This window comes from Mercenaria mercenaria, chromosome 19 (assembly GCF_021730395.1).
Source record: "Mercenaria mercenaria strain notata chromosome 19, MADL_Memer_1, whole genome shotgun sequence".
Classification (NCBI taxonomy): Eukaryota; Metazoa; Mollusca; class Bivalvia; order Venerida; family Veneridae; genus Mercenaria; species Mercenaria mercenaria.
In genome coordinates, this window is record NC_069379.1 from 34,064,318 (window position 1) to 34,092,305 (window position 27,988).

General features: G+C 34.6%; 1 protein-coding gene across 1 annotated transcript; it reads right to left on the reverse strand.

Moving 5' to 3' along the window:
- Positions 1–13,904: 13,904 nt before the first annotated feature.
- LOC123542391 (uncharacterized) lies at positions 13,905–26,573 on the reverse strand. Its single transcript, XM_045328224.2, has 3 exons — positions 25,624–26,573; positions 16,062–16,361; positions 13,905–15,693 (listed from the first exon to the last, which is right to left on the reverse strand). Exons 1-3 carry the CDS (start codon positions 25,715–25,717, stop codon positions 15,533–15,535), a joined length of 555 nt encoding a protein of 184 aa, XP_045184159.2. The 5' UTR covers positions 25,718–26,573; the 3' UTR covers positions 13,905–15,532.
- Between the last annotated feature and the right edge of the window lie 1,415 nt (positions 26,574–27,988).

Consider the following 27,988-nt stretch of genomic DNA (forward strand, 5'->3'; position numbering starts at 1 on the left):
CTTCGCATTAACCACTAAAATGTAATGGATTTTTATCAAATTTGGTCTGTAACAATATCGTAAGGTCTCCTGATATTTTGTCACAAATGGGGAAAGGGACCAATTTAGCTAAAAATATAAACACTTTTAATGACCTCTTCTCATGAACCGCTTGATGAATCTTCATCAAACTACTGCTGTAATTATTCGTCTAAGGATAAACGAAACAAAATTGCAACCCTACGAAATCTTTGTGAAAAATTAAAAGAGAACCTTTTAAATTGTTAAAGTGTGGTGAATAGTTTTGCAATTTGAAAAATGTTAGATGAAAATTTCATAAACTTCTCTCCTTATTACAATTCGCCGACCCTCTTTTTTAAACATATTTCTTGTTTATCTTTATCTCTGTTATTACTTGATGGATTCGTTTCAAACTTAATATGGTTATTCATCATCATCACCCATGTCTTATGGCACAAGGTCCATACCTCTTGCACCAATATTTCATAAAATACCCTCCTTTTTGTCGAGCCTGCTTGTGGAAGCGAAGACATAGACGTCCAAGTGGCTGTTCGCTGTATGTGCGTGCATAAGTCCATCCGTCCGGATTTGTTTGTCTGGACTATAACTTTGACATGCATAGAACAATCTTGTTTATATTTGGCATGAATGTTAACCTCAGTGAGACGGACTGTCTTGCGCAAACTTAGGTTCCCTGTCTTAAAGGGCAAAATGTCATGTCAGATCTTCTCCGGCCAATAACTTGGACATGCATTGAGGAATTTTGTTTATATTTGGCAGAAATGTTTAACTCAATGAGACGGAGTGTCACGTGCAAACCCCAGGTTCCTATTTCAAAGGTCAAGATCACGGTTAGGGGTCAAAGGTCATTTTAGAACTTGTCCAAGCCATAATTTGATAAGTATGGAGCAGTCTGTTTTCTTTGGCGTATAACTTGGCAGAAATGTTTGCAGCGATCATTTTCTAAATAGTACATGTATTATAAATGTTAGTCCATTTGATCGCCCCTGGGCATCTAGTTACTTCGAATTTCAGGTTAAAGTTTTCGTGCACTTTCACTCTGTTATTTATTTATCCCCCCGCCAAAGGCGAAGGGGATATTAGAAATGCTCTCCGTCCGTGCGTGCGTCCGTCCGCAACGATCTTTGTCCGGAGCATAACTCCAAAAGTGCTGGAGGGATTTTCTTCAAACTTCATACACTGATAGAACACATTGGGAGGAAGTGCAGTGTGCAAGAACAATAACTCTACCTTGCCTATTTTTTGAGTTAGTCCCCTTTATCTTATTTTCTTAAAAAAATTTGTCCGGAGCATAAATCCAAAAGTACTGGAGGGATTTTCTTCAAACTTTATACACTGATAGAACACATTGGTAGGAAGTGCAGTGTGCAAGAACAATAACTCTACCTTGCCTATTTTTTGAGTTACTCCCCTTTATCTTATTTTCTTAAAACATTTTGTCCGGAGCATAACTCCAAAAGTACTGGAGGGATTTTCTTCAAATTTCATACACTGATAGAACACATTGGGAGGAAGTGCAATGTGCAAGAACAATAACTCTACCTTGCCTATTTTTTTGAGTTATTCCCCTTTATCATATTTTCCTAAACAAATTTGCTGTGACGAGCATATATTGTGACATTCTGGCACTAGTGTTCCCTGTTAGCTTTCCATTCCTTCTTTTTACAGTAGCCATATAGAAAAACGTCATAGCTTTACTGTTCATGAAATTAATCAAATTTAGCAGTAAACCACCTCACCACTGACTTATTCTTTCTTCCACGTCTTTAAAACCCCTGATGCGGACCACAACTAAATGGTTCTTCAAAGCTTTCCTCAAAATTAATACTTTCAGACACTAACTTGCCAGGAACTTTAGCCTTCAATTATAATATGCCCGGCGGGGGGATTGGCCATGTCTAACATGGCTCTTGTTAATAAATGGATTTGATTCAAACTTAAAATTAACGTTCCACATCGTCACTAACATCATACGACATAACTCTGGAAGAATTTTTTCCTTCAATTATGCCCCCTTTTTAGAATTTAGGTTAGTTTTGATGCGTTTTCGCTATATCTCTCTCATTACAGAAGGGATTTCACTCAAACAGTTTTTTTTTTCACATCATCACCCAAATCATTCTACAAAAGGGCCAAACTCTGGCTCCAATATTTCATGAATTATGCCCTTTTTACTACGTAAAATTTCATGTTAAACTTTTGGTGCACTTTCAATCTATAGCTGTTTTTAGTGATCGTCTATCGTCCGTCGTCGGTCCGTCAATAATTTCTTGTGAACACGATAGAGACCACATTTTGCAAACAATTTTAATCAAACTTGCACACAACTTGTATGAGCATAACATCTCAGCTCCTTTCGAAAACTGGCCAGATCCCATCATGGGCTCCAGAGTTATGGCCCCTTAAAGGGCCAAAATTTGCCATATTTGGCTTGTTAACACGATAGAGACCACATTTTGCGATCAACTTTAATAAAACTTGCACACAACTTGTATTGGTATAGTATCTTGGTTCCTTTTGAAATCTTGCCCGATCCCATCATTGGTTCTAGAGTTATAGTCCCTTAACGGGCCAACATTTGCCAGTTTTGGCTTGTGAACACAATATAGACCAGATTTTGCGATCAACTTCAATCAAATTTGCACACAACTTGTATTGCTATAATATTTCGGTTCCTTTCGAAAACTGGCCAGATCCCATCATGGATTCCAGAGTTATTGTCCCTGAAAGGGCCAAAATTTGCGATTTTTGGCTTGCAAACACGATGGATACCACATTTTGCAATCAACTTTAATCAGACTTGCACACAACTTATATTGGCATAATTTGATTCAAACTTAAAATTAATGTTCCACATCGTCACTCACATCATAAGACATAACTCTTGCACAATTTTTTCTTCAATTATGCCCCCTTTTTACATAGAATTTTAGGTTAGTTTTGATGCGTTTTCGCTCTATCTCTCTTATTACAGAAGGGATTTGACTCAAACTTAAAACAGTTTTTACACATCATCACCAAAATCATTCTACATAAGGGCCAAACTCTGGCGCCAATATTTCATGAATTATGCCATTTTTTACGTAAAATTTCATATTGAAGTTTTGGTGCACTTTCACTCTGTAACTGTTTTTACCAAACCGATTTGATTCAAACCTATATCATCATTCACATTATATGACACAAAAGCCATAACTCTTGTACCAATATTTCACGAATTAAGTCCCCTTTTTGGACGGGCGGTTGGTGTCCAAAGCATGTCCATTCTCTAAGTCAAACAGTTTTCATCTGATCTTCACCAAACTTGTTGACAATGTTTTTGGGCATAATATCTCGGCCAAGTTCGATAATCACCCAAATCGCCCCAGGCACTCCTGGATTATGGCTCTTTAATAACTGAAAACTGCGAATTTAGCCAAGTCCGCTGTTTAAGTCGAACAGTTTTCATCTGATCTTCACCAAACTTGCTGACAATGTTTGTGTGCATAATATCTCGGCCAAATTCGATAACCACCTTAATCGTCCCAGGCATTCTTGGATTATGGCCCTTGAATTAGGCCAAGTTCGATGACGGGCGTATTTTGTTACAGCCTGGCACTCTTGTTTACTTATGATTTCAGTTTTTCACTAATATATATTCGCCATGTAAAGCGCCTTTGAACATGTTTATCATGAAAAGGGCGCTATATGAATCTGGTATTATATATATATATGTGTATCTTTGTTATTACTTAAAGTTAATGAATTTGATTTAAACGTACAATAGTTCTTCCACAACATTGTCCTCGTCATATAACACAACATAACTTTTGTTAATTAATTCCCCTTTTTACTTAGAATTTTAGTTTAATGGTGACGCTTTTTATAACCATATCTCTGTTGTTTCTCAATGGATTTTATTCAAGCTTCAAACAGTTGTTACACATCGTCACCTGCATCATATGACACAAATGTCATATTGCTAGCTTCAAAATACTATGCGTTATGTCCCCTTTTTACTAGAATTTCAGATTAAAGTTGTGGTACGCATTTGCTGTATCTCAGTTATAATAGATTTAATTCAAACAAAAATAGTTGATCCATATTATTAGCCACATGATATAACACATGTTGTATTGTTTTTGTAGAGTTTTTCTACGGATAATGTCACATTTATACTTATTATTTTTAATGTTTTGATGCATTTTATCTCTATCTATGTTATTACTAAATATATTTGACACACTTAAGTTATTGTCAAAGATCCTCATCTACATTGGACTCATTAAACACTTCAGTGACAGCTCCAGCTTCCTCAGATGTGCCCAGTTTCACCATTCATCATCAAAGTAGTCGAGCACTCCGTCTCCTATAACAGCTCGTTTTCTTAGTTTATACATAATTTATTTTAGGTCGATTGTGAAGGAAGTTCTACAACTTATATTAATCAGTCTCGACACCTCATTCCTGATGGTATCCATCGCCACGAGGGTATGAGAGAAGAGGCCAGTTTCCCTTTTAATGCTGAGCGCCAAGCAAGGGAGCTACTGGTACCATTTTTCACGTCTTTGGTATGATGCGGCTGAGGATCGAATCCACGACCTCCCGCACTCGAAGCGGACGCTCTACCACTAGGCTATCGAGGCGGTTAACAGCTCCAGCTTCCTCAGATGTGATCTCGTTTTCTTGATGGGTTTATCATCACACCGACACATTTAATAGGTCATATGGCGCCCAGTACAAATGTAAAGCTTCTCTTACGTACGTTTTCAAAGCATCAGGACCACACTAACATGAAATTGTATCTGTGAAGTAAATACTGCGTTTATTGCCAGGACGTACGTGTACCATGTCATGTTCGTGAGTATAATGATATGGCCCTTTGAAATTTTACAACTAAAATATTTTTGGCAGTTCCTACAGTTTTCAAGTGATCTGTCCCAAACTTATAGAAATGTATCACAATGAAGTGAAATTGTGGATATTGTCTGGCCGTTATGCGAGTCGTTAGCAAGTCCAAGAGTTCTGTCCCTTTAAAGTTTTACAAAATACTATTTAGGACACACTTCTGAATTTCACTTGTTTCTTTTTAAAAAGATGAAAAATGTAATTTGTTCGTAATCAGATGATTCACTTTTTTAAGGCAAGTATGAACGAACAAGTTGATAAATCCATGAATCCTTTCTAGCCAATTCGTCAAAATGATTAATTAACCAGTTGGTTGGTGGTCTCTACGTTTTAATGCAGATATGTTTTTAAGATGTTTATGGTTATAATATGATTAAAGTAATCATAAAATAATAATGATTACATTGCATTTGTAAAGTAATTTTAATTTAATCAATTAATTTAATGGGAGTAAACAATCAAATTGATCACATTTAAAAATCAAAGTAATTTTTAATTGAATCAATAACATTCATTTGTAAGCATGCCCAAATCAAGTCTACATTGATATATTAAGTTTTCATTAAAAAAGCAATTTTCTGAGGTTGATCTTTATACTCCACTGTTTTGTTGGTCAGTCTAATTATAATTTGCCGTGGATAACCTTCCTCTTTGCCATCGTAAATTCGACAAAATGGTAGACACGAATGTACGATGGCCAAGGAAGAAGTTACGATAGCGAAGCAAGAAGTTGGGATGGTGAAGCATGGAGTTATGATGGCGAACCAAGTGAAGCAAGTTTTGATCATGGAGCAAGAAGTAATAATGGTGAAGCAAGAGGTTAATACGGCGAAGCAAGACTTTATGATGGTAAAGCAGGAAAATATGATGGTGAAGCAAGAAGTTATGATAGCGAAGCGAAAAGTAATGATACTGAAGCAAGAAGTTTTGATGGCAAGCATAGAGGTATGATGGCGAAACAAGAAAAGCAAGAACTTCTGATGGTGAAGTAAGAAGTAATGATGGCGAAGCAAGAAATTATTATGGTGAAGCAAGAAGTTGTGATGGTGAAGCAAGACGTCATGATGGCACGCATGATTTGATGAAACTTCGCAGGTTGCAGGGATATTCCTTGGATGGTCTCCTTTAAAAAGTGTTCAAAGAAATGAATGCCATACAGAACTCTGGTTGCCATGACAACCGAAAGGAAAAACTTAAAAAATATTCTTGTCCAAAACCACAGGTCATAGGACTTTGATATTTAGTATGCATCATCATCTAGTGGTGCTCTACCAAGATTTTCAAATTATTCCCCTAGGATCACATATGGCCCCGCCCTGTTTATGGGGGGGGGGGGGGGGGGGGGAGTGTCACATGGTTTACATAGACTTGATAGGGAAAATTAAAAAAAAAAGCCTCCAAAACCATTGGTCCTAGGGCTGTTGCATAATCTAGTGTGTTTGTGTGTGTGGTGTGTGTCCGGGTTTATGCATAATCTAGTGGTCCACTACAAGATTGTTCAAATTATCCCCCTAGTGTCAAATATGGCCCCGTCCCGGGGGTCACATTGTTTATATAGACTTATATAGGGAAAAACTTTTAAAATCTTCTTGTCCAAAACCACTGGGCCTAGGCTTTGATATTTGGTATGTAGCATCATCTAATGGTCCTCTACCCTGTTTGTTGAAATTATGCCCCAGGATTAAATATGGCCCTGCCTTGGGGGTCACATGGTTTGTATAGACTGAAATGGATAAAAACTCAGAAAATCTTCTTGTCCAAAACCACAGGGCCTAGGGCTTTGATATTTGGTATGTAGCATCATCTAGTGGTCCTCTACCAAGATTGTTGAAATTATCCCCCTGGGATCAAATATAGCCCCACCCTGGGGGCACATGGTTTAAATAGACTTGTACATGGAAAAACCTTTTAAAGAAATTTTCTTAAACCATAAGACCCAGAGCTTAGATATTTAGTATGTGTTCTGCTGTAGTGGTATTCTACCAAGATTATTCAAATCATGACCCTTGGGTCAATATAGGCCACGCCCAGGCGGTCCCATGTTTTACATAGACGTACTTGTTTTTGAAGTAGTGGCAAAGAAATTTAGACCACAAGCATAATGTTTGAAAAAAATTTCAATATTCATCTTGAATTGTCTTAATCATCACCTACTGACCTACTTTCTTGTTTTTTAAGGTACAGCATAGAAATATGGACCGCATTTATAACTTTTGATACTGCTTTCAATACTCATCTTTAATATTCTTAGCCCTGAACTACTGACTTACTTTCTTGTTTTTGAAGCTACAGCAAAAAATAAGAATTGGACCACCAGTTTTATTTTTAAACAAATTTCAGTTGAATAATCTTTTCCATGACCTACTCACATAGTTTTTGTTAGTGAAGCTTAAGAAAAGAAATTTGTTTAAGCAAGCAACTAAACTCAGGTGAGCGATATAGGGCCATCATGACCCTCTTGTTTTTCAATGTGTAGGATCAGAGTTCTGGTCCATGGAAGTAAAGATTCTAAAACTTCGTGTCGCATATATTTCAAAAAGTATATGACTTGAGTCATTAAAAGTTATGGGAATATTATTCAGCAAAATGATGCTGTGTGCCTTGGGTATGTTTGAAATATCGCTCAGAAAGTCCAGTGTTTTGGTCCTTGACTTAGTGAAAAATGTACAAAACGGGCCTAAACTTTTTGTCGCTGGTATTTCAGAATGTTTGACATAGACTGCTGAAGCATTATAAGACTTCTAATTAGCATGTGAAACTGAAGCATTATAAGATTTCTAATTAGCATGTGAAACTGAGGCATTATAAGGTTTCTAATTAGCATGTGAAACTGAGGCATTATAAGGTTTCTAATTAGCATGTGAAACTGAGGCATTATAAGGTTTCTAATTAGCATGTGAAACTGAGGCATTATAAGGTTTCTAAATAGCATGTGAAACTGAGGCATTATAAGGTTTCTAATTAGCATGTGAAGATATGCACGTACGGTTTCGTTTTGGATTTCATTTAGCCAGACCAGAATTATAGTCTTTGATCTTTAAAAAATATGCATAAAAGGCCGAGTATTTGACCTAGAGTTATGAAACATTATGGGAATATTATTCAGTATGTACAACTTGGTTTTTTGCAGATTTCTTTCTTTAGGACCAGAGTTAGGACACTTAATTAAGTCAAAAAAAAAGCACTTAAACTGTATGTTGCATGTATCTCAAGAAGTATTTGGTCTGAAGTCGGGAATCTATATAGGAATGTTGTTCAGTATGTGATCTTGTGCATCTGGAGTTTTCACTTTGGTTTTACCCCTCCCCAATCGTCGAAAGATATGTTTTTGTTACTCTTCTTGTTCTAAATTTTTCTGTTTTGTGTTTCTTGATTATGTTTTGTAGTACATTGTAGCAATCTTTCAAACTGCTGTGTGTATTATATCTGATATTGCATGATATTCAATTGGTGTATCAAACTCCAGACAGAGAAACAGCCTGATAACGTAAATATAAAGTTATTAAACATTGACATATTTTAAATTTTATGTACAGGCGTTAGTTTTCTAGTTCCATCATGTCTTTGTACTTGCATTGCTATGTATGTGCGTGTTTTATACATTATGCACTCCATTTAAAACTCGTTCCAACGTAAGTCAAAGTCTCATTCTTTTATTTGACATACCTACAAAGATGTTAAAGCTACTGGTAATCCACTTCGAAATGACTTTGTTGCTTCACTGAGAAGGTGATTAAGCATATCATTTCCGCGTTCTCCATTAACGTGAAACGATAACGTTTGTTTTAGAGATATTATTAGCTATTTGCGCATTTTGCAAGGAACAACGATATAGTTACAAATAACATTTGTAAGCTAATAAATGTTGAAGGCCGCAACGATAACGATACATCTATGTGAAAACGTCTCAATACAGTGTGCCAAAGTCTAGCATCATTGGTTACCATTTGAACTTATAGGACAGTACAATTTTTTTAAATCATGGTACGCCGGACCAGGGTCATTGATTTTAAAAGGATCTTAAAACTTTCTTCAAAGAACTTTCACCCTAGAGTTAGCTATTTGTAACAAATGTTTCGCACCATGTGCAGACGTATTTCTAATTTGTCCGCATATAAATTATTATTACGCCGTGCAAATGTATAGGAACATGAGACGTCATAACTCGTAACCATACAAGGCGCAAGTGCCCCCAGGACGGATATTTCTGTCGAGTTTGGGACACAATAAAAGATTTTTTTTTTTGCATATCGTATAAAAATTAGCGTTTCATTGACAGTCATTTTTTTTTGCATGCCGTATTTTACAAATAACAACAGAAAATTTAAAAAACAATTAGAAACATTCATTTGCAGTATCATTCTTATGGGCAGAGCATGCACCCCCAGCGCGGGGAAATGAAGTCGTAAGCCCACAGTGACGTCATTTCATTCTAGTGAAGCACAATAACAAAGTTCCACTTAGTTTTATCGTTTAAAGCGTTAACGGTATGTTCTTTCCCTAAAATAACGTATTTCAGACCGACCAAAAAAAACTACATGTAAATAGGACGAAGAGAAGGGTTTAAGGTACTGATATTGTTGAGTTCAATATACAATACCCTATAATATCAAACAGCACAAGTTGTCATAACCAGCACGAGGGGCCATCGCATGGGGTGCCAGATGGGTTTTGCAGGGATTGGTAAAGTCGACGGAAAGGCCCCCAGTCCCGGGTTTTTTTCTTATTAGTATCTAAAATTAGTTCAATTTAGTTTCAATGGACTGCGATCGTGCAATATTTTTCCTTAGTTATACGTTACTATAAATAGTAACAAAAAACCGTTTAAAACGGTCATTACGGCTTCTGTTTATGTATCCCTAATGGCGCAGTGGCCTCTGGCGCCATAACCATAACGGGCCCCGGGTTTAAACCCGAACGTCAGCGCGTTTTGATGTTGACGTCATGAAGCAACATTTTTTATAGCGATTGAAAGGTCGCTGAATCAGATCGGTTGTCAAATATTGATGGATGTTGATAAAAAAAGAAAACAAATAATTCTTTGAGGTGTTGGAAAAAATATAAAATGAAAATACCAAAATAAATATGAAGTGAACGTATATAAAAAAGTCAATAAACGGCTGGTTGTGCCTTCTAGCCGCAATGGCACACCCAGTTTCATAATGGTCCTGGAATAAATCCCTTGGGCGATTATAAACTAGACGTGCCATTATGGCAAGAAAGCACAACCCGTCGTATATTAATTTCGTAGCAATTCTTCATGATATGATTTCTTTTCAACCCAAAATTTGCTTTATGAAGAAAGTACAACTATCAAGGATTTGATTTTATACAACATGTTAGCCTCTTATCCAAATGGTATAGAAATGAAAAAACCCAAATAAATGCTTGAACAAAATGAAAAATGCACTTTAACTTTCTTACACGATTATAGGTACACGAGTGATAAACAGGTAAATAGATAGTAGAACGGTGTCTTTTAGTGATAATGGCCATATAAAAGAAAATAATAGCCTCGGGCTATTTTCACCTTGGCAGGGCCATTATTACTCAAAGGCACCACTCTCCCATATATTAAACTGTACATATTGCGGACAACGCTTTCATGTCGGAGAGTAATGTTTTCTAAAACGTTTTAAATGGAAAGAATCGCGTGATGTCCATGACGTCCACGCGCACGTTTTCGACATTATTTTACGTTTCAACTTGCGGAGAAAATATGAATGCGCGTCAGCTTTGGGTTTTTTTATTAGATTTTCGGAGAAATTCTTCTCGTATTTCTCCAGTTTTTCGTACCAGAAAGAAATTTAGACATAAAGTAATTAATTGATAGTAGGATGTAATAAAAACGTTATCAACTGTGTATGTGGATATATGCGCTCGTTCTTTCGGGATAAAATTGCTCCTAAAGTCGCCGCAATATTACTGGCAGAACAAGTGCATTATATCCACATACAAAAATCAATTACCTATAAATATTGACGTTTTAGTTTTATTTCGGGTGCGTTTCGTCAGTTTGTGACGTCAGTTTCATGGATATGTCATTTTTTTTAAATTCTTTAACTAGGACATTTTCATTCCACTTGGGTTAAAGAACATTTTTTTTATCATTGATTTTAAAAGAATAATACACGTAGTAATTATAAAAAAGATTTTTAGATTTGCATCGATAAATAAGCATTCATTTTCATAAAGTCGCGCAATTTTTTCTCTATTTCCGCTGCAGAACGCGTGCATATAACTAGATACAAATCTAATAACCTACGATTACATGCTTACTTCAGGTTTCTTAGTTGCGTCCCGTGCTTTAAAGAATCTTTTCACAGAAATTTAAAAATAATTAAGGTGTTTTGATGCAATAGTAAGTTAACTCCACGCTACCCGTAATATTGCTAGTAAGATATCTTGGGAAAAAACCGTCAAATGATAAAAAAAGAAACGGATTAAAAGTACTAGTACATATGTACATACTTTGAACAAATCTGATTTTCAGTCACAGACTTGCTGGTACATTTCACTCGAATTTAGTAAAGTTTAGCCGCAAGACTTCGATGAGTGTCCGTAACGCTTACCTATGTCGCGTTTAGAGTTAGTAACATCATCGGTTAGAATGAGGAACTTTATATTAAAATAATATTGCCTGTTATGATAAAGCAGTTGCAGTAATATATTTCTAAGATTATAACCTGGCATTGCCTTTAATCGATCATTGACTGTCAGTAAGTTTGCTTTTGAAAAATGTAGTAATTTGTTTTATTTGGAAAGTAGCAAAATGCTTTATTTCTAAAAACAGACAACTGTTTTTAAGATTTAAATGTTTGATAAATTATGCGATTACTTTTTGAATCTGAATAAAAATGTTCAAGTCAAGACATAAGTAAATATCATAAAAGTAATTGGTTATATTTAAAATAATATAAGCCCTGTTTATTGAGCGATACGGTAACCAGAAGTCGTTGAGATATGTCACATGATATCGTTGAGACATGACTTACGTTGGAACGTAGTTCTCCCAGAGTGATTATAAGCAAAATATTTTTAAAACCCAGTACGTCTGACAGCCACTTGCAAATTCTAAAGTCTGAATCAAAATTTTTCTTTTATTTAACAATTTTCCAAAAAGACTGCTTTTCTTAAGAGGCTTATATTTAAGGCAAAATATTCCCACAAGGTACACCAAACGGCAACATTTTTTTAGCTCACCAGAGCCAAAGGCTCAGAGTGAGCTATTGGGATCACTCACCGTCCGGCGTCCGTCGTCCGTTGTCCGTCGTCCGTAAACTTTTACTTTAAACGAGATCTCCTCATAAACCGCTTGGCCAATTTCATCCAAACTTCACAGGAATGTTCCTTGGGTGAAGCTCTACAAAAATCATTCAAAGAATTGAATTCCATGCAGAACTCTGGTTGCCATGGCAACCGAAAGGAAAAACTTTAAAAATCGTCTCAAAAACCAGAAGCCCTAGAGCTTAGATATTTGGTGTGACGCATTGCCTAGTGGACCTGTACCAAGTTTTTTCAAATCATGACCCCGGGCCCCAGGGGTCACTTGATTTTACATAGGAAAATCTTCAAAAATCTTCTTCTCAAAAACCAGAAGCCCTAGAGCTTAGATATTTGACATGTCGCATTGCCTTGTGGACCTCTACTTAATTTGTTCAAATCATGATCCCTGGGGTCAAAATTGACCCTGCCCCAGGGGTCACTTAATTTGAAATTTTTTTCTAAAAATAAACAAGAAGGCCTAGAGCTTAGATATTTGACACGCAGCATTGCCTAGTGGACCTCTACAAAATTTGTTCAATCATGACCCCCGGGGTCAAAATTTACCCCGCCCCAGGGGTCACTTGATTTTACATAGGAAAATCTTAAAAAATCTTCTCAAAAACCAGAAGCCCTAGAGCTTAGATATTTGACATGTAACATTGCCTAGTGGACCTCTACTAAAATTATTCAAATCATGACCCCGGGATCAAAATTGACCCCGCCCCAGGGGTCACTTGATTTTACATAGGAAAATCTTCAAAATATTTCTAAAAATAAACCAGAAGGCCTAGAGCTTAGATATTTGACATGTAGCATTGCCTAGTGGACCTCTACAAAATTTGTTCAAATCATGACCCCCCAAGGGTCAGATTGACTCAGCCCCAGGGGTTACTTGATTTTACATAGGAAAATCTTCAAAAAATTTCTAAAAATAAACCAGAAGGCCTAGAGCTTAGATATTTGACATGTAGCATTGCCTAGTGGACCTCTACAAAATTTATTCAAATCATGACTCCCGGGGTCAAGATTGACCCCGACCCAATGGTCACTTGATTTTACATAGGAAAATCTTCGAAAATTTTCTAAAAATAAACCAGAAGGCCTAGATCTTAGATATTTGACATGTAGCATTGCCTAGTGGACCTCTACAAAATTTGTTCAGATCTTGTTAAAATGTATATGCCTATGTGCTCTATGTCAAAACTTGATCATATCATTTTGAGCAATGGTACTCAGGTGAGCGATACAGGGCCATCATGGCCCTCTTGTTATTTCTTTAGAATGATATATAATGTCGTTGGTACTGCGATATATTTAAAGAGAAATTAGGGAAAACAATTTTACGGAAAAAAGTTGTTTGAATACTAGGTGTCACTTTAAATGTCGAGCAACTGAAATGAGAAGTAAAATAATCTATATTTAAACAATTTATTTTCAGCTTTCAAAATTTTCATCTTTCGAAATAGTTAAATTTATAACAATAACATTTTAACAATACAATGCAGATTATAGCTATGATATGCTATACCATGTGAACTTCAGATAAGCAGTAACTTAAAATAAGCTAGTCTATTTTCATCCCGGTTAGTCAAATCTCCAACACAGTAAAAGCCTTCAACAGAAGATCATGTATAATTTGGACATCCACATAAAATAATACACAATTTGCGACATCTTTTTACGTGAACAACAACAACAAAAATGACAAAATAATAAATAATAAAACTAAATTTCAGTTATTTTTAATGTCACTTCATATATTTATAAAGATCTACTTTTTTCTACAAGATAGAAAATATGTTAACCGTCTTAAAAATGAAAAGATAGACATATTATAATATGCTTTTTCTCAAATTCTCGAGTGACATTGTAAAAGTTTAGACTGGACATTTCAAATACTTAACTAGAGATGCTTTTGAGAAAAGCGCATGTCTCCCACAACTGCCCCTTAGATGATGAAAAATGTTAGTTTCTCTAGATGTTTTAGACGAGTGGATCCAATTAGATGGTCTGGATGAGTGGATCCAATCAGTAATTCAAGGGCCATAAACGAAAAGTGCCTGGGCGGATTTGGCTAGTTATTGAACTTGGGTAAGGTCTTATGGGCAAACACATTTTGTTCAAGTTTGGTGAAGATCGGATGAGAAATGCTCGACTTAGAGAGCGTACAAGTGTAAACAGACGGATTTTTTCGGTAATTCAAGGGCCGTAACTCTAAAATGCCTAGACCGATTTGGCTAGTTATCAAACTTGGCCGAGGTCTCATGGTCAAACACATTTTGTTCAAGTTTGGTGAAGATCGGATGAGAAATGTTCAACTTAGAGTGCGGACAAGAGTAAAAAGGCCGATTTTTCGATAATTCAAGGGCCGTAACTCCAAAATGCCTGGTACGATTTGGCGAGTTATCGAACTTGGCCGAGGTCTCATGGTCAAACACATTTTGTTCAAGTTTGGTGAAGATCGGATGAGAAATGTTCGATTAAGAGTGCAGACATGAGTAGAAAGGCCAATTTTTCGATAATTCAAGGGCCGTAACTCCAAAATGCCTGGACCGATTTGGCTAGTTATCGAACTTGGCCGAGGTCTTATGGTCCAACACGTTTCGTTTAAGTTTGGTGACGATTGGATGAGAAATATTCGAATTAGAGTGCGGACAAGAGTAAAAAGACCGATTTTTGGTAATTCAAGGGCCATAACTCCAAGACGCCTAGACCGATTTGGCTAGTTATCGAACTTGGCCGAGGTTTTATGGTCAAACACATTTTGTTCAAGTTTGGTGAAACTCGGATGAGAATTGTTCGACTTAGAGTGCGGACAAGCTTTGTGACAGACACACAGACAGACAGACAGACTGGAGTAAATCAATATGTCTCCCACACCACTGTGTGGTGGGAGACATAATTAAGTTCTAATAAACATAACCTGTTTCTAAAAACATGTTGACTATTGATTAACTAATGTTTATTTCCAATTTTGTTTGCGTTTTTATATTAAAAGACAAAGACAAATATCAAACAGGGAATGCCACGTACCAAAAACGCAAACCACTAGACTTTATCTATAAACATATACTAAAAGTCATTGTTATAACTTTAGGTTATTTTCCTTTTTTAGGTCTGAAGCTGCTATAGAAATCCATTTTGTGATATAAAAGCACAACCGGAACTTGCCGTATATATTCGCTTATAAGACGCACTCGCTTATAAGACGTCGGAAATGCAATCTTGTGTTTCTATTTCTTTTAATTTACTTGTAGTACACGCTTATAAGATGCTCCACATTCTTTGAACTGGAAAAATGACTCCTAATAATGCGTCTTATAAGCGAAAATATACGGTGCCTGTGTGACTTTCACAATCAAGAATGGCTACCCCGACAATGCCGGATACCCATCAATCGGCACCACTCAGAAGCTGGAGGTAAAATTGAGTAATCTTTTTTCTCAACTGCTATGTTGTGCTTTTTTGGCGCATCTTCCATCTCGAGTATTCTGATCATCTCTTCAATAGCTTTAAAACCTGTAAATAATCGAAACAAATGAGCATTCTAATTACACTTATACTTTTAATATGAAAAATAAAGCACTTTCTTCCTTACATATGTTCATACCAGTTGCCCAGAAAGTCCTCATCATTAAAACTTGAAACCCACCTTAAACCTCGATCATGTTGAAACTAATCATTTCGATGCATTTCCCCGGAAAACGAACCTTTCTGTTGTTTTAAAGGAAAACATGGTATTTTTGGTTCTTGATTTCAACAAAAGAAAGTAATGTAGTCTTATGAAAAGCAATTCGCTTGATACTGCTCTGAATGCAAAAATGACTTCTCAGATGAAGTTGCAGACTCTTTGCTTTGAACCGAATCTACTAGATATTTCGACTTACTTGTTTCTATATATGATTTCTCCGTATCTGTTTCAGACGCAGCAGTTGGTGACTCCACACCATCAGTATGTGTCACGACACGCATCGGTGACTTCGTGTTATCTATATGTGAAAGTATGCCCATTTTTGGCTTTATGTTATCTGTTTTTGAAGCTACATCCATCGACGATCTCGCGCTATCACTGAGTGAAGCGACATCTTTTGGCAACTGGACGGTGTCTTTTACTGAATTTATCTGGTGAAGAAATTTGGCCAAAAATGTAAGTCTGTTTTCAATGTCTTTGCTGTATTGGCTTGTACCTGAAATTGATATATAATTTCGTGCATTTCATTTCATTCGCAACGTAATTTTCAAAAGATAGGGGGCAAAAGCGCTGGATCAAAATTTAGATTATCCTCTTTTGATAACACAGATATGAAATGCTTACGAATTGAAGAGAGAACCGGTATAAATTTGTAACAATCCATGTCAGACGTCGATTCTATACAAGGAAATTCTAATTGCATTTCTTAGTTATTAAGAAATAAAAGAAGCATTTTTAAACGTGCTTACGCGACCGAACGACAATTCTTTTTTTTCATTCTGCCGTGTTGGCGAGTCAGTGCGTTTAAAAGGCGCCAGTACGTCAGAAACAAAATTAGCGCGCCAATAAGACAGATGTACGGTGTTTGTCCTAGTGGCGCGCTAATTTGTCATTCTGGCGTGTTGTTGTGTTTATAGACCGGCAGGACGCCAACACGCTAAAATGAAAACTTAATGTCGCAGACGCTCCGGTTACCCGGAGCCATTATGAGTAAGGCGCGTGTGGCACAGTGCGCTATTATGGATCCATGAAATTGTGTCCGTAATGACCGATTTTAACGGCTTGTTGTTACCACTTATAGTAAGACATATAGTAATATTTATAAATCATGTCGGATTATCGTATTCAAATAAATGAAAACTTTTGATGCTTGTTTATAGTTCATATGCCGTACGTTTTTGTGCCTAACGCCGTCAGCCCCCAAAAAATCTTTTAGAGGTAGGGGTGCTTATAGTTGCCCTTGTCCGTCCCTATTTCCGTCCGTTCGTCTGAATTTGTGTCATGTATATCTCAAAAAGTATTTGACCAACAGTCGTCAAACCGCACAAGATTGTTATTAATTAAGCACGGGAAGTTGTGCACCTGATGTTTTAATTGGATCTCACACAGCCAGACCAGAGTTATGGCCCTTTACTGAGTCAAAAATATGCATAAAAGGCATAGTATTTGAAAAAAAGTATTTGACCCAGGATTATGAAACATTACAGGAATATTATTCGGCATGAAAAGTTTTGCACCTGCGGTTTTGTTAGAGATATCACTTGGCAAGACCAGAGTTACGGCCCTCGACTCAGTCAAAAGTATGCATAAAAGGGCATAACAGTTTGTCACACATATCTCAAAAAGTATTTGACGTAGGGTTATGAAACAACATAGGAAAATTATTCAGCATGTGAAGTTGTGCTCCGGATTTCTGTTAGTCAAATAAGAGCTGAAGCCCTTGACTGTAAAAAATATGGATAAAGGGCATACAAGTTTATGCCGCTTTATCTCAAAAAGTATTTGATATAGAGTCATAAAGCATCAGGCACTTGGTATATAGCATGTGCAGTTGCGCATCTGGTGTTCTGTTTAGGAGTTTGGCCACTCAGACCAGAGTTATGGCCCTTGACTTAGTGAAAACTACTTAAAGTGCTTAAAAGTTTGTGTTGCTTACATCTTAAAAATATTTCACATAGAGATATGAAACCAGGTAGGAATATTATCAAGTATGTGAATTTGTGCTCCTGAGTGTTTTAAACTTCACTTTGCAAGACCAGAGTTATGGCCCTTGACTAGTCAAAAAATAAGTATTTGTGTATCTCAAAATTTACTTGACCTAGAGTCATAAAACACTAAAGGATTGTTATGCAGCATGTGAAGTTGTGCGCTTGGTCTTCTCTTTGTGATTTCACTCAGCTAGACCAAAGTTATGGTCCTTCACTTAGTGAAAAAATACACATAAAGTGCTAAAAAGGTTGTGTTACATGTGTCTTTAAAATTTTTCTCCTAGAGTCACGAAACCATGAACAGTGACAGGAATGGGGGCACCTGTGTCCTATGGATATATATCTAGTTATTTTATCAAACTTCATCTTCTTTGTGCCCGAGTAATATGTATTTGTCATTAATTGAACTTGGACGTGGAATATGTATAGCTCAAGAAGCCTCAACGAAATAGGTAATTCAGATGTATGATATCAATTATATATAAAGTTAGCCTATATGAATATTAAGACTACAGTTGATTGTAGCATCGGGTCGCTTTCTTTACTGTTAATGACATTACGGATCTATGAATAAATGAATTATCTTTACAGAATAGCTGACCACATACTTTGGTCAATACTTCCGTACACTTAGGGAAATAACCTAAATTGTATTATGCCGCCAACACAAAGTGGTTGTATTACAATATTAAGGTTATGAAAATAAGGCCGAAAAATGTGTTTGTTTTCTGATGATGCCAATTCTTTCCTTACCATTATAGGTATGGAGTAAGGTTAAGGTAATTCTGCACGTACATAGTTTGATTAAATTTTCATTTTTCAAATCTTTAGAATGTACATAGAAAATAAGGAAAATAAAAAGATAAGATCGTTTTATTTTGCTAAATTGATTTGAAAAGTCGGACCCCATACACGTTTTCGTAATGGGAGACTACGGGCAAATTACAATTTTTATGCCTTTTTCGTGAATATTTTTTTTTCTACAATGCAGATTTTATTCAAACTTCCCACTATTATTTACAAAGATATGCGCTATAATATAGCGAAATAAAATATATAGGTCCGGTGAAGTAAAATGTATAGGTCCGTATTCTTGTTTTTAAGATATTTGACCATTATTAAATTGATTCGCACTATTCAAGCTTAAGTTGAGACATTATTTGGAATTTAAAAACAAATCAAACATTTTAATAACATACTTTTTTCTCTAGAAAGGTATTAACGTTGCCGTTTTCATAACTTTTTTTACTCACAGGTTGCCATTTATTCATAAATGATTTTCGTTTCCGCATGCCGAGTCAATGCGTTACCAGTCGATGTGATCCAGATATAATGACACTACGCCATTACTTCCAATTAATCAGACGTGCAGACTTACCTTAAAACGATTTGTTCAAATTGCGCTTGTAATAACTTTTTATATCAATGCCTCTTACCATCGGTATAACAAAATATATTGAATGGACTCCATGATTTCAAAGGACTAGAAATAGTAACACTGAGTCCAAGTACTTTGTCACATTTGGTATAAAATTCTTGACATTTTTCCAGATACCCTATTCTTGAGTTTCCAGAGCTTTTGAGATGTAATTAAATATTTCTCATCTTTGGTATTTACAAATCCTCATTGTGAATTTCCAGGTATAAGTTTTATTCTTTGAGAAAATGTCTACATACGCGTAATTGCTAAACGGCTAATTTCATGAGAGCATTTTTAGAGGGTGATGTTTCTCAGAACAGATCATTTTTCTTATATGTAACATAACATTTCAATATTTTTCTATTTATGGTAAGAAGACATGTTATACTAAAAGACCATATATGGTTTTCATATCATTGAAATGCCCTAAAGGACTGAAAAATGAGGTCTGAATATTTCATTGTATATACGAAGTAAAGAAGGAGCTGAATTGGTAGAATGTAACCAATGAGAGCGTAGCGGCAAGGGAGATAACTGCGTAGAAGTTTGGTGAACATACGTACGTGATCTATTAATAGTGTCAATATGTCCACTTGTAACAAAATATTTACAGGACTTCAAGATGTTTTGAATTAAGATAAATACAATACTTTCTTCTATCCCGTAATCAATTACTGTGACGCACGTAATTAAACTTTTATTCGCTACAAAAAGACGTTTCCGCCACAGAGGTAATCCTTTTGCAAATAGATTTGACAAACTTGATTATCATCATAGGGGTTTGTAATCCTTTTATGTCAAAATTATTAACTTAGGGAAAACAAATCACTTAACTGTAATCTTCAAACAAATACAATCTTATTAACTTTAGTTACAGGTCTGGTAATGCATGTTTAACCTAGAGTAAAGAAAGATCCGAACACATGCTTAAACCAGAGTTTGATTACAGAGCAGATGCGTATATCCTGACAAAGCAGTTTTTCTTGAAATTAATTCTAGAACCAACTTTAAGTAATATTTATGCATTTTTTCAGTAGTTTATTGAATATAATGGTTGGTTGTATTTATAAACCTGCTCTGTTGGAACAATGGGATTTTAATTTCATAATTTTCTCTGTTTGAACGTTAAGGAATATGAATTATAATTTACGAGAAATTCGTTCCAAAATATACATCAACAAAGATATAGACGTATATAAATACCTACAAATTCTCAAGAATCTTTAGATTTCTTTTACTTTTTAATTAAGAAATAATAAATTTGTACCTATATATTTTATCAGTTAAATGATTAATCCCAGTGAAGCAGATGGCCTTCATATATTTTTAATAATGTAAGGGTGGTGGGGTTTTGGCACGATGGGACACATGTAATTGGGCATCATGGGACAGTGTTAAGTACAGCTGGAAGAAAACCACAAGTTATTACATTGGTAAATTAATGCATACAAATGTAGAAAACTTGACCTATCAGTTGATTTTTTTTGAAACGTCAACCCATGAAAAATAAGGCTTCAATGTTCATTATTCCAGACAACAAGGAAACTGATGAGGTGGAATATGATGACATTGTAATGAAATTGCCTCAGCCAAGCAATAAAGGAGGCACTACAAGAGCTGAAAAACAGCTGAGGTCTGACCTGGACCTAACTCACTATTTCTGAGTAAAGGCATGAATAATTTGTTAACATGCCATTACTGGATAAATCAGTTATGAGAAGTCAGTTTATACTTTAAGCTGAGAAGTTAATAAACAGATATGTATGTTCATTTAATACTGTTGTATTGTTTTACCTAAGGTATAAATGTTGTTTCAGGTTAAAGGTAGGTCTGTCAATGTAATTAAAGGACGTCTGCTAGAATTTTGTGCGAAAATTTTCCCAATAACAGAATTTCTTCAAACTTTGGATATTGAAGGACAATCATCTAAGAAACAAAAAAATGCAATAAAAATCATAGGTCACCGGTATCGAAAAAGAGTTATCTGCCCTTAAAAACGGCATTCCCCCCAAAAATGTTGACGTTTTAGAATTGTCATTGCAGTTAAGATGAAGTAAAGTTCATAGATTTGTTTATATTTAAATTGAGTATGTCATTTTACACTTTTTGAGCAGTTAGTAAACAGTGTTGTTTAATGAAATAAAGTTTTTAGACTTGCTTATATCTTTTATTGTCCCATGGTTGCCATGATGTGTCCCCTGGTGCCCAGGTTTCGGGGTACAATTGGACATTTTAGTGCTAGTCTTCTACGATACATATCTCAGAAACGATAGCACAAAACATGATCATTGACTACCCCTCATGTACATGAAGGATTATACTTTCAAATAGTATGACAATCACAGAAAGTTAATTCAAGATGTTTTAGAAAAATGAAAAAATATAATTTTGTCCCAAGGCGCCCTAGTCTCCCCTACTGCTTTGCTCTTGTTTATCATATATTGTTGACCGCCCCTTATATGATAACAACAAATTATGACGACTATTATATCTATTATGATGTTTGTTTATAATAATAATAATAATAATAATAATAATAATAATAGTAGTAGTAATAATAACAATAATGGTGATGATGATGATGATGATGATGATTCATCCTTTTTACGCTCAAGATTGCTAAATTACGATTTATCAACAGTTAATTAAGCAAATGGTCATACGTTCCTTTACATACATTAGTATATTACTTTTTAATCACGTATTCAGCACGTGCATAGATATAGAAGTTATTCTGAATTATCGCTCGCCCAGTAATCACCCATGAGTAGCATAGTGATTAAAATAAAACGTATAACAGTATACACCTTCTGAAGGGCTTATTGGTCAGTAAAAAAAGAATAGTTTAAAAGATGACGTATAACGTTATGACGTCATAACAGTAGTGTAACTGTTGGGCAAAATACAAAAAAATGAGGATTAATGATTAAATTCCTCTAACATTGTAATATGAATTGATGTATTTTTATTTGCATTTTCTTGTAAGACACAATGTGCTTCTTAATTTTCATATTCGTCAGTTTTTTTTTATTTTGTGCGTAACAGTGGCATTACTGGTACTGATGATAAACCCGAACAGAAAATGAGGTTTTTTACCTGTAACTTTTTTATTTCTGCAATTTGTAATCAATGGTTGGTATCAAAATAAAGTTTAACATTTGCTGAAAACTTTACATAATTCAAATTTATATTTAGTTAGCAAACTCACACGAAGTGAGGCCCTGAAAAGGGTTAGTAAAATGGGGACTGTAAGCAGGTTGACTGATGATAAATTCGAACACTTTGTCATTTACAAAATTTTCTTCATAGTATTATATTGAAACTTTCCCCAAAAAGCTGCAACAGTCATTCCTGATCATGTAATGAAAAGTGACCCAATGTCAGGCATTCATGTGGCGACAGTGAGCATGCACAAAAAATACCCTCTTCCCCAGTAATTTTGGATAAATATTTTTATACAGATAAATGTAAGTCATTTATTTATACAGAATATTTACCAATTTTGTTTTTATTTACACCAGTTGGTGTTGTAAATGGAAACTATTAGATGGTGTATTCAATTGTATAAATAACCGATTGCAATCAAATAATTCCAAGGTGGTCGACTTTATCATCTGTCCGGGTTTATCATCAGTACCAGTATATTAGATAATCTTTCTCCTTGTAACAATGAAATTATCATGGTATAATGTTATATTTAAATAAATCACTGATCCTGCAGTAAATGTCGATAAAATATTTTCTCAAAACTTAATTAATTCAAAATTTTGTTTACTTACTGAACGATGATGGCGACAACGCCCAGAGTGATCGCGTACATGGCGCCGAGATAGATAGACTCATCCAGTGAGAGTAGAACATACTTATGTATAAAACTACTAAATAGGTAATTTAGAAGCACTTCCGGACTATCAGATAATGACGGAAGGAAAAAATAATCTTTTTTTTTCTAAGTTAAAGTGGCAGTTTCATGTTTTATGTAAGCCAGTTCCTGTTTTTTTTTAATTTCATTGTGGACCTATCTTTGACATTTTGGTAGCATTTTCAAGGAGATGTTTTTGCATTTATAGAAATGTAAACAAACTTTATTACACATGTGCTCATACACACATTTTAACTGTCAGATTGAAAGATGTTCCTTAGTGTTGACCTGTCAGACAAAAAATCTCTCATAGAAGCTACATTACCCCATACTCTTCTTGTTTATTTTTTTTGTGGTTTATAAGTAATTTATGAACATATTGCTAGTTATTCTCATTTAATTTGGGATTTTCTGCGTGTGACAGCTCTTAGGCGATTGCTAATTTTATATAGAACATATAGTAAATTTATTTAGTATTGTGCTACCTTTACAAAATATATTATATAGCTGCACAATGTGCAGCTACATTACAACCTTACTTGAGTATATGTTTATATAAATTACATCATTATAAAATTGTATAAAATAACTAAATAGTATGTTACCATTATAAAATGGTCCATCTGCATACTTAAAGGATTAGTCTGTGTTCAGACCCTGTGTTTTGTTCACAGGAGATAACTCCTGAGGCTATTCAAATTTTGTATAATTATGTCTCTTTTTCCTCTCAAAATACAAGAAAGATGAGAGAAATGATATTTAAAAACACAACAAAAAGATTATCTAGTCGGTAGCCAGACTACTAGTATTAGAAGATGTGTTATACCCAAATTTCATATTTCAGTATATGAACAACTGCTGAATATTATCTATGTAACATAAAATAAACAAATTTGTATTTATGTATATACGGTAGTGTGCTAACTTTAGATACTACATGCTAATAAATGTGTAAGTAAACATAGTTTGAATATGTTATGCCACTAAAAATCTTTTCGTTTATTTGGAACAAATGACTGTTAATATGTAGACATTTAATTGTGATTGTAGTATACAGTTGGTTTATATATTTAACATATTTAAATATATTTGGAGGGGATTTTCTAGTTTTAAATCAATATCTAGTGATGAAATATTGATGTGAAAGCTGAGCATAATACATCTTTAATCTTAGACTGTAATTCTCGCATAAAAATATATGCCTATATTACATCTTTTAATCACTTTAGAGTGTAAAAATAAGTGGATAAAATGCATGAAAGTCACTTTAAGCAACCCATACCTTAATCAATTATTGATAGCTGAAAAATGCACTAGTTACAGTTTAAATATATTCATAATTTTAACATGTCCGAAACATTGCGAACTTATACTTACTTCTCTTTGGTAATGGTTACATTTTGCTTTGACTTTATCATTGACTCTCGGTTTAAAATCTCAAACCGAGCTAGGTCAAAATTACACTGCGGCTTCCGTAATCGGTCGCAATTAATTCTCCCTACATAACCGTAAGGTTATTTTTGATTTTATTTATGAATTTTATTTCATGCAAGAAATAGACCATTTGAAAGCTGTTGTATGACACGGGGATTAGAAAAGACAGTTTATGTAACAAAACGCACTGAGCATTAAATAGAAATATTTCAAACTTGATAATGGCAAAAAATGATGTTTCTTTCTTATACATTCTTTTACAATTGATATACATACGAAAGAGTCAGCGAAATATTATATTAATACTGATTCCCAAAAATTGATATTACAGTCTCTTACAAAACTGAAATAAATTAATTCCATCAACTTCAACATGATTACTATCTCGACCATCAGTTGTTCATCACATACAAGTCATCTTTACGAATGTTTATGTAAAAATATGAACTTCATACAAATATATACTGGACTTTTACAAATGATTATGGTGAATTCTACGAACTATATCCCTGTTTCTCGTATTCTCAGTGTTTCTCATATTCTCGTTTTTTTGCCTTAAAGTTGTCAAATAATTTAATGTTTGTTATTTTCTAGACAGGAATGGTTCAAAACTGACACACTGAAAATTTCAAGTGATTTGAACGCATATTGACTAAGCTATCAGCATTTTACTCAATTTTCAAAAACATCCTTAATTGTCATATTTCTTGATGTATTTACTACAGAATATATCTTTTTATTGCACAATAGTAATTTTAATGTTTTAAATTCTACAACTTATTTGTGATGAAAAGTCAAATCTAAATCCACGGGAATATGAGAAACTCTTGGTCCATTTCTGCGGGTGAGGGTGGTATCAAATATAGTAACAAAATAATTAAATGGGATAATTTCTGTAACATTTTATGACTCCATCACGTAAACTCACGTTAGAAGAACAATAACATTGAAACTGCATACATTTGAGATGAAACTGAGTTTTTTACAAAAATAATAATATTAAAACTGTATAAACTTCACATAAAACCAAAAATAATTTATATAAAAAACCGACCTTTTGTTCCAGTACCAGTCAGCACGTAGGCACTGACATAAGCGCAACACGCCAAAATTACAGAAATGTTTGCTCCGACTCGAACCGAGGTCATAGTTAGTGATCACTGTCTGTCTAAGCACGAAAACAAACTTGTAGCAAGTCAATTATGCAAAGTCCTTTTCCTTTCTTGGTGTTGCTCTTCTAGTGAAGCTGTCAGCTTTACTGCAGGCGTTAGACAATACTTCTCTGTCCCGTTTCCTTTCGCTGTGAATTTTATATTCACCAACTATATGAATACACACTTGAAAAGTTTTCACTAAAACGAATTAAATTTGTCAATATAAATTTGTAATATATTTGGTAGTTCGCTGTTTGTAGAAGTTTAAAAGATTTCCCTGTTGGTTTTCATAGGTTGTTTTAAAGTTAATTTACGAAACAACAGAATCAATCCTTTGATATATTTTTGCAAAATTTCTTTACTTTACCTTTAATTGATCAACAATTCAAACCAGCAGTAATTGCTTTCAATAAAATAAATATTTTTTTCTTAGATTCCGTAAATTACGCGCGAAAAATCATTTCCTATAAAAAGAACTGTATAGACATTCAATCCTGCTTATTGATGAAATGGAAATAGCCGAAGCTTCTGTTGTTCTTTATTCTTTTATACTCTCAGCCGAACCCACAATTCTATACACCAAAAATATCTGACCGTCCTTCGCGTGCAAGGGCGATATTAAATTAATATTATCTCTATACCTTAACGCCCTTATATTCGTAATGATGTTTTCATAGCATGTAACATTTAACAAAGTTTTTCGTAAAAGTTCCAATAAACGCAATTATATAAGCAGTAAAAATGGTTTGCAATACTTAAGTTCCGACATTAAATGTAACTTAATACTTCAAGATTTAAGTACAATCCGTTTGTGTTCAAAAATAAAGTCATTTAAACTTGAATTAGATATCCACTGACCTTTTTTCGTCCTTAAATAATAACGTACCTGCGTCATGCCTTGTCACGTGTCAACAACTCTATCCTTAGTTTAATAAATATTCATACAATATCTGTTCAAAGCCCCCGTTTTTTCTCAACTACCGTATGCGTTCTGATAATCAGATATGTTTTCCCATTTACTTTTCAATTCCAATTCGTTCGGTTCACTGGTTCTACCCAGATGTCCGCCCGCGCCCGAAATAATGTCCAGATGGGAAATCTTAGGTTTTCCTCCTCCACCTAAAGCTGTTAATTGGCCATATGGCTTAAAATTGTGTCTATGTGTGTTTAAACCCAATAAAAACAACATAAAAAACAAGAGGAAAATTATCATGTTACCATAATTGTTGAAACCTTACACCCATTGTTGTTGCCATGAAAGTATCTTTTTGTTTTGTTTTTGAAATTCATTTTTTTCTACAATTGATCATATTTCTTTTAAAGATCTGGTTATCTTTGTATGTAAATGTTGAGTAATCATGTTATATTGATATTTTCTTTAATTTTGCCGATTTTGGACTCTTTTCTTTCAAATAGGCTAATTTGTTTTTGCAAAATATCTCGTTTTTTATTTCAACTTCCATCAAATCATGTAAACTTTCCATTTGGTTATTCATCAAGTCGCCGAATGCCCTATACTGATATATATACCTTTTCGTTTTGAAAAGTGATAATTAATCATTGACGCATTTCATATTCTGGGTTAAGTCTTCAAGCTATTTTGCTCTATCGTATCACGTAAGAAGTCTTGTTGCCAGTTTGCCCTTCATGCAAGTCCTTTCACTATTTTCTGATTGTTCGTAGTACACTTTGTTTGTGCTTTTGAATTTGTCCGTTTTTTGATCTTTCACTCGAAAGCAATCGCATATAGGTAATTGCTGTAATTTTTTCAAGCTTGAAATTAAAAAAAAAAAAAGATTTAAAAGTTTATCAAAAGATAATGGTCACTTCAAAGAAAAATCTCTAAATCGGTGCAACACGATAGTTTTATTTCTTGTTTACGGAAATGTTAAACTACGTAGAAATACGTTTTGAGAATGAACGGCTGTATATGCACATATTACCGTATTTGTACGCACACGTGTTTCGGTTTCTTAATGCAAACGTGTTACGATATCTGTGTGCACATATACTATGGTATTTTTATGCACAGATGTGTACATACATATATTACTGTATCTGTATGCACATGAATTACGGTACTAGTATTTGTATGCACACATGTTATATGGTATTCGCATGCACACATTCTACGGTATTTTTATGCGTTTGTACCTGTTTTAGTATATTCAATTGATATCAACCTTTTATGTTTAATAAATATCTAATTTCATTTAGCTAGCCAAATGTAGGCAGAAAATCAATTTAGAACTACTTACAAAGTCA

Excerpts from the sequence above, each read along its gene's own strand:
- LOC123542391 (XM_045328224.2), bottom strand. The coding sequence starts at position 25,717 with ATGACCTCGGTTCGAGTCGGAGCAAACATTTCTGTAATTTTGGCGTGT. Across the intron at positions 16,362-25,623 it reads GACTGGTACTGGAACAAAAG|GTACAAGCCAATACAGCAAA; the intron begins GTCGGTTTTTTA and ends TATCAATTTCAG. Across the intron at positions 15,694-16,061 it reads GAAATCATATATAGAAACAA|GTTTTAAAGCTATTGAAGAG; the intron begins GTAAGTCGAAAT and ends GATTATTTACAG.